The sequence below is a fragment of the Cervus elaphus genome, chromosome 10, assembly GCF_910594005.1.
Source record: "Cervus elaphus chromosome 10, mCerEla1.1, whole genome shotgun sequence".
In the NCBI taxonomy this organism is placed as follows: domain Eukaryota; kingdom Metazoa; phylum Chordata; class Mammalia; order Artiodactyla; family Cervidae; genus Cervus; species Cervus elaphus.
Genome location: NC_057824.1, coordinates 17,965,046 through 17,981,330, shown reverse-complemented (window position 1 = coordinate 17,981,330; position 16,285 = coordinate 17,965,046). Strand labels below are relative to the sequence as shown.

The window sequence follows — 16,285 nt, the reverse complement described above, 5'->3', positions numbered from 1 at the left end:
TGTCACATGTCACAGAGCCTCTTGTGAGAGCAAAAAAGGCAAATAATTGTCTTAGTGTTTTATGAAAATAGTTTCGACCCTTGAAAGGAACTGAGTCCCTTGACCACATTTGGAGAGCCATTGATTGTGTGTGTGTGTTTACGTATTCCTGAATGTTGGACTTGGCACACCTGGGCAGAGTACACTGTCACACGCACATAAGTGATTTCCTTGTGTCATCAGTGTCCACTAGATACTCAGTTTTCCAGGGGTTGCATGTGTCGTGATTTGTTATTACAGACTCCTCTCCCCCTAAATTGAATAACCTATCTTTTATTCAGTTGCTGTGGCTCTTAAGAAACTGTTAATCTCTAGAATTCTTACAGTTTATTTGTTGACAGATCTGGTGGTTTTGCTTGTTCTTTGTTCTGGGAGTTTCCTGCAGTCTGGGCATTGCTGATCATGTCTCCCTCACCCCATGTTCCTCTGTCTGCCCAGCGTTTTCATTCTTTTATGCAGCGTGATCTGTCTGTAGACAGCAGCGAGTGTTCGGTGTGAGGATGGTAAGCCACGTGACTGCTGTGGCATAGCCATCTCCTGTCCCAAAGAGGCCAATGGCGAAGAAGGGGTGGGAGGTGGCATTTTTGAAAGTTATCGTGGCCTTTGGTTGGGACAAAAGAACTAACAGTGGTGGACAAATAGTAGGAGTGAGACAAGTTCATTTTAAACTGAATAAGATTTTAAATGCACAGAGGGAAAAAGAAACTTTTAAAAAAGGTAATTTTGTTTAAAAAAATTATTGGTACAAAGGATATGCAGATTTCCTATAAAATAATGTAAATAGTAAAAAAAGAGCAGCCCCTCTCCGCTTACAGCTAACTGCTTCTGTACAGATATGTTAACACAGGTCCTTTTTTAATATACAAAACAGAACCAGACTACATGAGCTGAGCACCTTGCCGTTTTAGGTAACAATAGACCACGAAATGCCTTTCCATGCCACTGGGCACAGATTTTTCGTTTTCCTACTGATAGCAAGGTAGTGTATTTTGTGATGCACCATAATAGTTCATGTACCCTGATGAGGAACATTTGGATTCTTTCTGACATTCCATTAGCACAGGCAGTGCTGCAGTGACTGTCCTCATGTAGGCATATCCACGTGCATTGTGAGGTAAATTCTGAAAAGTGAAGTTACTGGGTCAGAGGCTTTGTTAATGGTTTTGTCTTTAGAAAGTAATCATGCATGTGGTTTAACAACTGAGTCAAATTTTTTTAAAAAAAATCAGCATTAAGGATAAGAACTGAAAAGTTAGTCTCCCTTAATTTTTGACCTTTGGTTCTCCCAAATTCTCTCACCGAAGGCAGCTACTATTTCTTATCTGTCCTGCCAGAGATGGTCTGTGTGTATCCAGGCACAGAGAGGTTGTGTGTGTGTGTGTGTGTGTGTGTGTACTGCTTCTAAACACAGTATAGTATAACCTCTCCCCTCCCCCACACCCCATCGCGTGTCTGTGTGCGCACACGTCCTTGCCACCCCTCAGCAGTGTCAGTTGGAAGCTGTTGCCTGTTAGATAGAGCTCTCAGTCCTCCTCACTAGGTATGGCGTGGGAGTAGTCCCTGATTTGGCTGTGTCTTAATTTGTATGACTAATGCCCCAATAGCTGTATGTTTTGATGCTATATGTTTGGTTTTTGATTTGTGTACATATATTTGTATAGCTGGACGTATCTGCTGGAGAGATTTGGGGGTGAAATTTCTGGATTAAAGGATATTGACATTTTTAATAAGCATATATATTTAAGCACAGATCCTCTCCAAAAACATGCAGATTACACCCTAACCAACAGCAGATGAGTCCCTGTGCCTCAAATTCTCACCAACACTGATAGCATTTTTTTTTTTTTTTTAACTGATTTGCTGTTCTCTTAGGCACAATGTTTTGTCATAAATTCATGGGCTTTTCTATTTTGCTGTTGCTCAAATTCTCTGTCAGTTTTCCTGTTGTCTTGTTTCCCATTTTTACTTGTTGGTTTGTACTCAATATTTTTGCGTATTAAAAGCTGAAGTCTAAAGACAAAAAATTAGAAGCAAAAAGCATATAAAGTGAGAACGAGAAGGAAGGAGAGAAAATGGCGTCCACGGATTATAGTACATACAGCCAAGCTGCAGCCCAGCAGGGCTACAGTGCTTACACTGCCCAGCCCACTCAAGGATATGCACAGACTACCCAGGCATATGGGCAGCAAAGTTATGGAACCTATGGACAGCCCACTGATGTCAGCTATACCCAGGCTCAGACCACTGCAACCTATGGGCAGACCGCCTATGCAACTTCTTATGGACAGCCTCCCACTGGATATTCTACCCCAGCTGCCCCCCAGGCATACAGTCAGCCTGTCCAGGGGTATGGCACTGGTGCTTACGATACCACCACTGCTACGGTCACTACCACCCAGGCCTCCTACGCAGCTCAGTCTGCGTACGGCACTCAGCCTGCTTACCCAGCTTACGGACAGCAGCCGGCAGCCACTGCGCCTGCGAGACCGCAGGATGGTAACAAACCTGCTGAGACTAGTCAACCTCAATCTAGCACAGGGGGTTACAACCAGCCCAGCCTAGGATATGGACAGAGTAACTACAGTTATCCCCAGGTACCTGGGAGCTACCCCATGCAGCCAGTCTCGGCACCACCGTCCTACCCTCCTACCAGCTATTCCTCTACACAGCCGACTAGTTACGATCAGAGCAGTTACTCCCAGCAGAACACCTATGGCCAGCCGAGCAGCTACGGGCAGCAGAGTGGCTACGGCCAGCAAAGCAGCTATGGGCAGCAGCCGCCCACCAGTTACCCTGCCAGACCGGGTCCTACAGCCAGGCTCCAAGTCAGTACAGCCAGCAGAGCAGCAGCTACGGGCAGCAGAGTTCATTCCGACAGGACCACCCCAGTAGCATGGGTGTTTATGGGCAGGAGTCTGGAGGATTTTCCGGACCAGGAGAGAACCGGAGCATGAGTGGCCCTGATAACCGGGGCAGGGGAAGAGGGGGATTTGATCGTGGAGGCATGAGCAGAGGTGGGCGGGGAGGAGGACGCGGTGGAATGGGCAGCGCTGGAGAGCGAGGTGGCTTCAATAAGCCTGGGGGACCCATGGATGAAGGACCAGATCTTGATTTAGGCCCACCTGTAGATCCAGACGAAGACTCTTGACAACAGTGCAATTTACGTGCAAGGACTCAATGATAGTGTGACTCTCGATGATCTGGTAGACTTCTTTAAGTAGTGTGGAGTTGTTAAGATGAACAAGAGGACTGGACAACCCATGATCCATATTTACTTGGACAAGGAAACGGGAAAGCCCAAAGGCGATGCTACAGTGTCTTATGAAGACCCTCCAACCGCCAAAACTGCTGTTGAATGGTTTGACGGGAAAGACTTCCAAGGGAGCAAACTTAAAGTCTCTCTCGCTCGGAAGAAGCCGCCCATGAACAGCATGCGAGGAGGCATGCCACCGCGCGAGGGCAGGGGGATGCCGCCGCCGCTCCGAGGAGGTCCAGGGGGCCCAGGAGGTCCTGGAGGACCCATGGGGCGCATGGGAGGCCGCGGAGGAGACAGAGGAGGCTTCCCACCAAGAGGGCCCCGTGGTTCCCGGGGGAACCCGTCTGGAGGAGGAAATGTCCAGCACCGAGCTGGAGACTGGCAGTGCCCCAACCCGGGCTGTGGAAACCAGAACTTCGCCTGGAGAACAGAGTGCAACCAGTGTAAGGCCCCGAAGCCTGAAGGCTTCCTCCTACCACCTTTCCCACCCCCGGGCGGTGACCACGGCAGAGGTGGCCCTGGAGGCATGTGGGGAGGAAGAGGGGGCCTCATGGACCGCGGTGGTCCCGGTGGAATGTTCAGAGGCGGCCGTGGTGGAGACAGAGGTGGCTTCCACGGCGGCCAGGGCATGGACCGTGGTGGCTTTGGTGGTGGAAGACGAGGTGGCCCTGGGGGGCCCCCTGGACCACTGATGGAACAGATGGGAGGACGGCGAGGCGGGCGAGGAGGACCTGGAAAGATGGATAAAGGCGAGCGCCGTCAGGAGCGCAGAGACCGGCCCTACTAGACACAGAGACCCGTAGAGCTGCATTGACTACCAGATTTATTTTTTAAACCAGAAAATGTTTTAAATTTATAATTCCATATTTATAATGTTGGCCACAACATTATGATTATTCCTTGTCTGTACTTTAGTATTTTTCACCATTTGTGAAGAAACATTAAAACAAGTTAAATGGTAAAAAAAAAAAAAAAAAAGCATATAAAGTGAGATGAGAGAAGCAAAATCATTAGTGTGTGTGAAAGTTGCTCAGTTGTGTTCAACTCTTTGTGACCGCATGGCCTGTACAGTCCGTGGAATTCTCTAGGCCAGAATACTGGAGTGGGTAGCCTTTCCCTCCTTCTCCAGAGGATCTTCCCAACCCAGGGATCAAACCCAGGTCTCCTGCATTGCAAGTGGATTCTTTACCAGCTGAGCCACCAGGGAAGCCCACGAATACTGGAGTGGGAAGCGTATCCATTCTCCAGTGAATCTTCCCGGCCCAGGAATCAAACCAGGGTCTCCTGCATTGCAGGTGGATTGTTTACCAACTGAGCTATCAGAGAAGCCCTAAAAATATTAAGTCGCTCATTTTTTTTTCCTGAAAGTATTATAATTTTTTTAAAAAGCTAAAGTCTTTTAATGAGGGAAAGTGTTTCCCCCTTTTTTACTTGCCAGAATGGCCACATAGTTCTGAGTTTTTACCAAATGGATGTTTTCAGTTTTTATAGAAACAAATTTATCCGTTTTTTCCCTTTACGTCTTTTGGGTTTTATGTCATGCTTGGAAATGCTTTTCTATTCCAAAATGGAGTATTATATACTTTTTCCCTTTATACCTTGAATCTTTAACCCAGAATTCATTTTGGCTTGAGTTTCTCTATTAATAGAAATCTAGCTTTGTGTACATTTTTCCAAATTAGTTAGACCAGTGCATTTATTTAGTGTTACTAGTCTATCTTTTTTCTGAGTTGTCTTATCCTGTTCATGCAAGCTTTGTCTTTTATGTCTTTTTATGAGAGTCTTACGTTGCTCAGAAGCATACTATAGTTTTCTTTATAAAAGTAATACACCTTTTTTTTTTTTTTCCTAAGTTAGTTTCTGGATGTATTCATGGGTTTATCCTTGCTTTTGGACATGAGTTCTATTTCATTACCTAATTGACTGTTGTTTTAATATAGGAAAGATGTTAACATATATATGTCACTTCAGTAATCTGGCCACTTGATGGAATTCTCTTGTTCCAATACTTTTTCAGGTGGTTCTCTTAGGTTTTTCCTAGTAGACAGTTATCTTTTGCATTATTGGTACTTTTGTCTTCTCCTTGGCAGTATTTCTACCAGTGTTTATGCTCTTGGGCATCCCTGTCTTGTCTCTGATTTAAATAGAGATGTATGTAGTGTTTTATTATTAAGTATAACGTGAGCTTTGGTTTTCAGTCTTTTTAAATTGGGTCATAATCTATTCCTCATTTGTTGGATGTTGGATTTTATCAGAGTCCCTTTTGACATCTATAATTACCCTGTGATTTTTTTCTCCTTTGTTTTATTTATGTGGCAAATTACCTCAGATTTCCTACTGTCTAGTTGAACCATCTCTGTAATTGTGAAATTAAGTTAATATTTTGCTGGATTTTATTGACTAGCATTCATTTAGAATTTTTGCTTCTCACTAATAGTGAGATTGATCCCTAATTCTTTTTTGTCTGTTTTGTCAGGTTTTCTGATCAGAGTTGTGTTAAATTGGTCAGAAAGAGTTTGGAAGATGTTCATATCTGTTCTCTGAAACAGTTTGGAATTTAAGTGATCTGTTCCTTGAAGAACTGAGAAGCTTCATCTATACAAAAGCTGTATGGGTCTGAAGTTTTTCTCCCTAGAGGGTGACTTAAGATCTTTGACAGTACTCCATTAGACTCTTGGTCTTGAATCAATATCTTTTTGTTTTAGAAAAATTTAAGTTTGTTTTTATTCTGAGGAAACACTCAAAGCATTTAACTTCTACTCTTCATTAAAAATAAAAAGTGGGTACTACTCCCATTTTACAGATTAGAAATAGAAGCACACAGAATGGAGAGGAGAAATTATTTCATTTAAATCATATCATTCTTTGTTAACATTATTGGCATGTTGTTGAAATGGCTTGTGTTTTCTATTTTAAATGTTTTCTTTAAGAGTCGCACAAAATTAGGAATGAGAAAGTGGAAATAATCACAAACATCATGGACGGCTTCCCTTGTGGCTCAGCTGGTGAAGAATCCACCTGCAATGCAGGAGATCTGGGTTCGATCCCTGGGTTGGGCAGATCCCCTGGAGAAGGGAAAGGCTACCCACTCCAGTATTCTGGCCTGGAGAAATCCATGGACTGTATAGTCCATGGGGTCACAGAGAGTCGGACACGACTGAGTGACTTTCACTATCCCTATCAGCCAGGCTTTGTGGAATCCTCTCCTGGCTGTGCTGGCTGATCATGGGGAGTTGATCAGCACCCCTCCGCTACCTCCATTCTGCGTGCCTCCGTTTCAACCGTAGGAAACCTCATATGTTACCTTTTTGGTAGCATGCTCTACTTTTCTGTAGAGAATCAAAACTTGTCTTTTAGGAGGAGAGCAAAAAATATATTTAAAGTGGGGATTGGAAGCTGTACGCAAGTTCTCTTGCCTGGAGGTGTTGTTGCCGTGCTCAGAGAGGTGGCAGAGGAAGCAGACACTGATAGGAAGAGGAAAGTATTGCGGAGTATCTGGGCAAGGGGTCTAGAGTCTGTCCAGTTCCAAGGCTGGTAAGTGCTTTTGCAGCTTCAGAAATCCCTTCAGTCCTTTCTTATAAGTAGTGTATAAGAAATAAGGGACCAAAATAGTTTGTATGGTAAGCCCTCTTCACAAAGGGTTAGATTAGGACTTGTTTTTGATAAGGCTTTTGGAATATTATTCTTTTTTTAGAAAGTAGTTAGAAAACAGGGGCCTGGCTTTCCCTAGAGCTGTCCCATAGGGATGAAGGTTTTGATTTAGATCTAGACCCCCTGGTCAGTCAGCCAGCATTTTGGTCAGATGGGATAAAGCAGTGTTTCTCAAACTTGGCGTCTAGCACAGTCACTGCGGGCTTGGTAACCCAGCGTGCTGGGGCTCCCCAGAGTTCCTTCTTCAGTAGGTTTGGGGTACGGCCAGCTCCTAGGTGACTTTAGTTGCTGCTGGGACTGCACTCCCAGAACTGTCGTGCTGAAGGGATGGATTAGCAGCATGTTGTCACGACGGGAGGAGTAGAGCCAAATTGGTTATCGGGATGAGTGACCCGCCTTTTCTATTTTGGAATGATAATTGAACATTTCTAACATTTAGTAGCAAGAGAAATAATCCTGTACGTTTGTCTGATGCTTTTCTCTTTTTCATGTAATGTCATCTCATCTAATCCTTGAAGTAGCACCAAAAAAAAAAAAAAAAAGGATATTCTTTATTAAGTAAATCCTAATTTGGCCTTTCTAAAAAAGATCACAGTGGAAGTAGCTGGTGACTTTATAGAACAAAAGAACTGAAAGCTTAGAAATACTCCAGTGAGCTGTGGTATGATTATAGAGCTATTGTAGACACAGGTTTTGGTAAAAATGTTAAGCAGTCTTCTACTGGTTCAGTCATCTTAGCATGACTTTCACAGAGGATATGTGAGTCAGGATGTGCTGAACTTCCCATGATACTTATGCGTGAATGTATTTTTAATGAGATTGTATATGTGCGGGTCATGGCTTTGCACAGAGAGCCCTGGCCAGCTGCTGCTCCTGTCCCCGCTGTCGTCTCATCTTCATCTTCAGCGGTGGTCCAGGCCGCCTCCCCACACGGAGTGCAGCTGAGTGCTTGAGAGCAGAGGTTGGAATCTGGACTCCCTGCATCACTAATTGTTAGCCATGGGAAAATCATGTAATCACTCTGCGTGTTAATTGTTTGTCTTTTAAATGAGCATAATAGTAATATCTGCCTTTGAGAATTGTGTAGATTGAAAGAGGATAGTAATATCTATCTCATAGAATTGATGTGCTGATTAAATGAGAATGGGGTATGTATAGTTCTTGGTGTCTGGGTTTACTGAAAACTTTCAGAGAAGACTGGGTTAGCTAGCTGGCCAGATGCTTTCTTACCTAAAGGATTTGAGATAATTAACATTTGAAGTGATGAGACTGCTTTTCTGCTGTTTTCAGAGAATTATTTTTTAATTAAAAACATAATTGATTAAACAAAAATTGTAGGTCCAGAGAAGAAACCACTGCCAATAATCCTATCACCCACTTCATAATTGGTATTAACTTTTTGATGTTTTCCCTAGCAGTCTTTTATCCATAATTACCTCTTTTTAAAATCGGAGTTGGAGTTACTTTTCTTTTTTTCAATTGACTTTGTAACTGATTATTTTCTGTAGCATAAACTGAATGTTTTGCAAAATAGCAACATTGAGTTCTTTGATTTGATAAGTCTCTAGGGTGACTACTTTGAAGAGCATACTTGTAAGAAAAACCAATCAACCCTGTTACTTTCTAACTAGAGGTCAACAATTAGGATCGGGGGTTAGAGACCTACATGTATTAATTTTTAAAATACTTATTGTTTTACTTTTATTATTTTTAAAAGTATAATTTACATAGAGTGAAATGCACAGATCTGAAGCGTTACAGTTTGATTTGTCAAGACTCATGCCAATGTTATCCATACCCCTATCACGATCGATACAGGGCGAATCATTAGCCAAAAAGTCCCTTTGGTATTCCTCACCACCCATTTCTTCACCGTGGAGGAGTTTTACCTGTTCTCAAACTTCATATAAATGGAATTTGGTAGTGTGGGGCTTGTTTTTGGTGGGGCTTCTTTTTTACTCAGAGTTTTTTTGAGATTCATGCATGTTGTTGCCTGAATTCAATAGTTCTTTTTACTGTTGGTGTTCCATTGTGTGAATATACCATGATTGCTTATTTAGTTTCCTATTCATGGACATTGTGGTGGTTTCTAGTTTGGAGCTGTTAAGAATAAAGCTTCTGTGAACACTTTTGTATAAGTCTTTGTGTGGACATATAAGTTTTCATTTCTCTTGGATAAATAACTAGGAATGGAATTGACTGGATAAGGAGGGGTCTGTTTCTGGATTATAGTCCAGGAGTCAGCAAATTTGTAGCCCATAGGCCAAATGTGGCCCATAACCTAAGAATGGTTTTTATGTTTCTAAAGGATTGGTTAAAAAACAAACAACTAAAGAAAAGAATGAGGGATGGAAACCACAGGTTACCTGCTAAGACTAAACTATTTACTAATGACTTTTACAGAAAGTCTGACACCCCTCTTCGAGTCTGTTCCATTGATCTGTTTATTTTATATGTGTGTGTGTATATATATAGCTTATTTATTTATTTATGGCTGCGCTGGGTCTTTGTTGCTACATGCTTTCTCTCGTTGCGACAAAGAGGGGCTACTCTCCAGGTGCAGTGCGGGGGCTTCTCGCTGCAGTCGCTTCTGCTGTCGTGGAGCACGGCTCTCGGACTGTGGGCTCGGTAGTTACCGCACGTGGGCTGAGTTGCTCCATAGCGTGTGGGATCTTCCTGGATCAGGGATCAAATTCCCATTTCCTGCATTGGCAGGTGGATTCTTTACCACTGAGCCACCAAGGAAGCCCTGGTCTGTTTATTTCTTTAGCTTTTTAGTAAGTATTAAAATCAAATTGTTTAATTTCTCATTTTCATTTGTTTGATGTCTAGATTTTGTCTAGAAGAAAATTAGGGTTAGGGTTAGGGTTAGGTTGTTTGTTGCTAATATAGAGAAATAGAATTGATTTTTCTTTATTAACATTATATCCTGTAACTTTTCTTAAGTCACTTGTTAGCTCTACTTATGTGATAGATGCCTTAGAATTTTCTAGGTCATGTTGTCTTTGTAAAATAGAGGCAGTTTTACTTCTTCCTTTCTAATTGGTGTGCTTTTTATCTTTTTGGCTTCACTACTCTGCCTGAGACCTTCAGTACAGTGTTTAATCAAAGTGTTGAGAGCTTGCACCCCCTGTCTTATCCTTGATCTGTGGAGGAAAACAGTCTTCCATTAAGTATGGTGTTAGTTGTAGGCTTTTAAAGATCCCCTTCGTCAGGATGTTGCTGAGCCTTTTTATCATAGGTGATTGTTGAATTTCATCAAGTATTTTCCTGCATCTGTTGAGAGGATCAGGGGGGTTTTCTTTATTCTGTTAATGTGGTAAAGTGCATCTTTCTGAATTTTGAACCAACCTTACATTCCTGGGATAACCTCCCTCGATTGTGATGTGTTATCCATTTTATGTACTGCTGGATCTTATTTATTAAAATATTGTCTTGGTATTTATGCTTCTATATTCATGAGGGATATGGGTCTGTAATTTTCTTGGCAGTATCTCCTGATTTGCTTTAGTATCAAGGCTATGCTCTTTTGTTCTCTCTTCCTTACTTTTCTATGAGAGGTTAGTATTGTTTCTTTAAATATTTAATACAATTCACCAGTGAGACCACCTGGGTCTGGAGTTTTCCTTGTGAGAAGATTTCAAATTATGATTCGATTAATAGGTACAGATTATTCCAATTTTTCATTTCTTCTTGTGTTAATTTTGGTAATTTTTTTTTTTTTCAAGGAATTTATCCATTTCATCTCAGGTCTTTAACTTACTTAGCCCTGAAGTATTCATAATATTCCCCTAATTTCCTTTTAATGGCTATAGAATCTGTAATAATGTCCAGATAATGTCCCTCTTTCAAGCTGATATTTATAGTTTTGTGTTTCTCTCATTTTCCTCTGATGAGTCTGGAGAGGAATTTGTCAACTGGATTGATATTCTCAAACAGCCAACTTTTGACTTGTCAACATTCTCATTTTCTATATCATTGATTCTCTTTATTTTCTTTCTTCTGCTTTGGATTTTTTTTTTTTGCTCTTTCTAACTTCTTTGGGTAGGTGCTTAGATCCTTGATTTTAGACCTTTCAATATTAACATTTGAGCAATAAATTTCATCTTAAATTTGTTCTACACTGCATTTGATAAATTTTGATAGAGTTTTATCATTTAGTTCAAATATGTTAATATTGTACTTGTGATTTCTTTGACTCATATTTTTTATGTAGAAGTTGTGTTGCTTAATTTTCAAATATTTGAGATTTTTGCAGATACTATTTTGTTACTGATTTCTAATTCCACTGTGGTCAGAGAACGTGCTGTATATAATTTTTGCCCTTTGAAATCTCCTGAGATTGCTGGATGGCATCACCAACTCGATGGACATGAGTTTGAGTAATTTCCGGAAGTTGGTGATGGACAGGGAGGCCTGGCATGCTGTGATTCTTGGGGTCGCAAAGAGTCGGACACGACTGAGCAACTGAACTGAACTGAAGTGAAACTGAGTGAGGCTTGTTCTATGGCCCAGACCATATGCTTGAAAAGAATATGCAGTTGTAGGGTGTAGCTTGTAAATGTCAATTAGAGTAAGTTGATTATGTTCAAATCAGCTACATCTTTACTGATTTAAGTTAAGAACATTTTGGGAAAAAGAAGGAAAAAAAAAAAAGAACATTTTGGGTTATTATGTCCTCCTGATGAGTTTTGTATCATTCTCAATGTTTCTCTTTATTTCTATCTTTGTCTCATTAACACAGCTACTCTCATTCTTACTAATATCTGCAAAGGATGTCTTTACCCTTTTGTCCATGTCTTTGAAGTGTGTCTTGTATAAAGAACATGTAGTCAGAACTTGTTTTTAATTTATTTTGACAGTCTTTGTCTTTGAGTGGAGGGTTTAGTTTATTTACATGAAATGTTGATGCAGTTACACAGTTAGACTTAGGTCAGTATCTTGCCATTTGTTTTCTGTTTGTCCCTTCTGCATTTAGTTCTTTTTTTTTTTCCCTCTGTTCCTTTCCTGCTCTCCTTTTGAAGGCTAATTCCAACATCTTTGTCATCTCTGTGTTTGCAGTCTTTTGTTCGTTTTTAAAATATATATAATTCCCAGTGATGGGTCATATTTTCCTGCCTCTTGGAATGTTTAGTGATTTTTGATTATGTAGTAGACATGGTGGATATGTTGTCGAATAAGAGTTTTGTTGTCTTTCTTTAGAGTGTGTTGGGTTTGTTCTGGGAGACATTTGACTCTGCCCTTCGTATTCCTCTTGGGTGCTTTTCCTTCAGTGCAGATATTTTAGGAACAATTTGATTCTAAAGCCCAGCCGTTAACGTATCTCAGACTTGAACATACCTTTGGGCAGGGCTTCCTAAACTTTATGATTTGCAGATCACATTCTGCTCTGGGAGGTCTTGGGAGTGGGGTGCTGTGAGTCTGCTTTTCTCACGAGCTCTGGGAGGGGCAGGCGGTGTGGCTGTGCCATCTAGGCACTGGGAGGTCTCTCCATCTTGATGGTGTAGCGTAGTTAGGGTGTGTAATGAGTGCCCATTGGTGACCGAATACATCACATTTCAGAAGTTATCTTTCATTTCTTTCCTTGTTTAGTGCGTAAAGTTAGGAAGTACTAAACTTAACATTCTTTGTGTAAATGGGTCCAAAGCATGACTTCAAGGATCGACTTCTCCAAAATGTTTCTGCAATATTTTGGAAAGAGTTGCATTTACTGTAGACAGTAATTTGCTGTCCATCTGTCACAAAGTTAAAACATTTAGGGTTTTTATGTTGATTACCGTGTAATACTTCTGGCATTTTCAGAAGTATATAATGACTATAACATAAAATTGCAGTTTGATCCTTTTATGAACAAGGATAACAGTTACTGTGTTTTCCTTTTTGAACTATAGTCAGAAAAGAGCAGACAAGGAGTGACATTTCTGGGGCACTGGTTATACTGGACTCTGTTCTAGGTGTCTTTGCAGCGTAATCTTGATTCTTCTCATGTTTAGTAATCCTGTGAGGTACATGCCATATCCGCTTTGCACATGGAATAAAATATTCTGAGCCACTTTTCTGTCTCCCAGGAAATTATTCAAGATGACACATGTTAGTGGCAGACTTTGACTTACAACCCATCCATGTCTGACTCCAAGGTCTGTATTTTTTCTTCACCATTTTGTCTGTGATATACCAGGATTCAAAATAAGGTGAGAAAGTGCATAATACCCAATTTTCTGTATATGAATCAGATTTGACCCCCATCTATAAGATTTATAGAATAGATAACTTGGAGAGTGAATCTGATTTCCCAGGAGTACTTTTTGTTGTACAAAAGGATTTGCTGTTTACATCCTTTTAGAAACACACTCATGTATACTGTACTGTGAGCCTTGCCTGTGGTCTGATTGGGCTGTAGCTCTCTGTCTGAAACAGTAATTCAGCCAAGCAAGATTTGCAAGACCCATAACAAAGTTGATTTTTCTAGCTAGTGAAAATGTTTTTACCTCCCATGTAGGAGGCCAGCATGGTTATAATTACTTTTAATGTGATGTTTTGAAGTGATCTTGCCTCTTAAAGTTTTTTTTTAAATAATACTGCTGCTATAGCAAAGAAAGGTTTCATTTGTGATTTTCTGGGTTTTTAAATTTTCAAAACACACCAAAGAATGATAGAATCAATATGTTTCTGTTAAATTAACACGTTTATATTTATCAGATTTTTTCTTCACAGTCTTTTTTTTTTTTTTTTTTTTAATTTTTATGTTGGCTGTACCACGAGACTTGTAGGATCCTAGTTCCCCAACCAGGGACCAAACCTAGGCCCGTGGCAGTGAAAGTGCTAAGTCCTAACCACCAGAGAATTCCCTTTTCATTTTTAAAGTAGACATTTTTTAAGAACAGTTCTGGATTTGTAGAAGAACTGGAAGACGGTTTTAAGGATTCTTATACCTCTTCCTCCCCCCATTTCATTTTCTCCTGTTATTATATTTGTATATAACATTTGTGTGTTTGTCACAACTATTGAGCCAATATTGATACGAAATCCATAAAGATTTCCTTAATTTTCCCCTAATGTCCTTCTTTCTTAAGGGTCCGATACCACGTTAATTATGTCTCCTTAGGCTACTCTTGGCTAGGACATTTTCTCTGCCCTTCCTTGTTTTTTATTATTTTGACAGTTTTGAAGAGGACTGGTCAGGGGTATTTAGAATTTCCCATTGTGATATCATTCTGGGATGACTGGGGTTTTAGACTTACGGTGTTGGGGAAGGAGGATCATAGAGATACAGTGCCATTCTTACCACATCATGGCAAAGGTACATATTGTCATCGTGGCTGATCACATGGTCGTGTGGCTCACCTGGGCTGGGTTGAGTCTCCACTCTGCCGGGCCATCCCCGCTCCCTTGTGGCCTGTCCTCTTGGAAAGAAATCACCATGCGCAGCCCCCACTTAAGGGGTAGGGGTGGACTCCGCCTCCCTTATTGGGGCGGGGTGCGTCTGTCTGTGTAACTCATCTGGAATGCTCCTGCACAGGAGATTTGTCTCTTCATAGGTTTTTTTTTTTTTTTTTTTTAGGTTTTTTTTTTTAATAAATAAAATCAAATCTAACAGACTAAAAATCTACATGTCTTATGTATGTTATACATGGCACACTATACATATTTGTCTTATTTTTCAAAAACTTGGTATTATTAAAATTGATAATACAGATTTGATTCATTTATTTTAAACATCTGTCCGTGCAACTTTTACAGTTCTTCCTTAATTTTTTTGTATTACAGTTTTTCTGTATTGTTTGTGCAGGGTTTTGAATATATATGTAACACACTGAGAACTTTGCCTTTTACAAGAACTTGAAGCAGTGGGTATAGTTGAATCTGAGATACAAGAGATTTTTGTTTTAGTAATTTTTAAAATGAAGATTACTCACCAATGGAGTTTTTCCCCTCGCATTTTTTATTTTTCTTTGCTCTTGTTTGTGACACTTGGTAAAATGAAGTCTGTGCATGCAAACGTTCTTTCTCCTCCCTTTGGCTTTGTGCTGAGGAGTGAGCACCCTTCCTGAATGTTCTAAAGAACGAGTGTCCAGCATGCTCCGGACACACCAGGCAGAGCTGTCAGTTGGTTGTTGATGACATTTCTGTTCAGGAGGTACAGGTCGTTATCGGTGGATTATAATTCCAAAGTCACAGTTCTGTGTTAGTACACCTGTGCCCAGTGTTACATATTTTAGGGGAGGAATGTGGCCCTTGGGTCTGTAGTTTTTGATGAATGGCATACCGCGGTGGTTGCTTTGTTATTTACTTGGTGGAAACTTCATACCCTCAGTAACAAGCCATTTCATTTATGTTTTTCTGCCAAGTTTTTGAAGAATGAACTGGGAGGCAAGCCATGTAAAGTCCTAGAGTAAGATAAGAGAGATGATACTGAGAAATGCCAACCTCAGACACGATATTGGAATCACTGACTTGAAATCGTTAACAGTTACGGTGCAAGCCCGCCTGTTCTCAGTTTTGTAGAAAATCTATTCACTTTAGAGGATCCTGTCTGAGGTTAGAGATTTTCTGTGCTCTGTTTTTGGAAAGAGATAGTAAAGCCACCTCAAGATTGCACAGTGCTTTGTGGTTTTCAGCGCGTTTTCCTCTGCACTCTCCCATTTGAGTCGGAAACAGGAAGTCTGGGCAGCCCTGCGTGCCTGGTGTACAGGGGCGCTGGTCTCGGTGGGCCGCGGGGAAGCGCTGGGTGTGGCGATAAGGGGCAGGCCAGGGGAAGGTCTGGAGTCTTGTTTTCTCCCCAGAGAACTTGGCACACTTTGCTTGAAGACTGCCTATAGAATGGGAGGTGCTGGCCAGCTTGGCAGTTGTCAGGGTGTGGCTGCTGCTGCCGCACGTGGGTTCATTGAAGGAAAGGTGTGGGGGTGGGAGTGGCTGGAAGCGCGTGGCAGTGACTCTCAGGTCAGTCTGTCTGGATCTGACTGGAGACGTCACAGCAGTTTCCATTCCAGTCTGTCGTGTTGCAGGGCTGCTCTTGAGAGACAGAGCTTACCTCTTATAAGTAATTATCAGCATTAATAGCCAGCTTACTTCTGTTCTTCCCAGTCTTGATGTTCCTTTTAATTAATACCTTAGACTTGTCAGTCAGCTCCCAGCCAGATGGCTGGTCATCTAGTCCAATTGTTGTGGGTATTTGAGTGGAGAGACTTTGAAACTGTGAGAGTAACTCCTCTGTGGTGGATACCCAGGGATGTCTTACCGTGTTCTCATTCACGGTGCTGGCCCTGAACCGCAGCCACCACTGATGAACATTAGTGGTTACTGCTCAGCCCGCTGCTCGGGGCCCATCTCAAGTTGGCC

General features: G+C 41.3%; 2 protein-coding genes across 2 annotated transcripts in view; both read left to right on the top strand.

The window, feature by feature from the left end:
• The window catches only part of LOC122701328 (CREB binding protein), a 119,191-nt gene that overhangs the window by 27,806 nt on the left and 75,100 nt on the right, over positions 1-16,285 (top strand). The window lies entirely within an intron of this gene.
• On the top strand, positions 1,901-4,280 carry LOC122701332 (RNA-binding protein EWS-like). Its single transcript, XM_043914156.1, is given in 3 exon segments — positions 1,901-2,832; positions 2,835-3,184; positions 3,186-4,280. Coding segments are annotated over 3 exon segments (1,968 nt in total). The 5' UTR covers positions 1,901-2,111; the 3' UTR covers positions 4,083-4,280.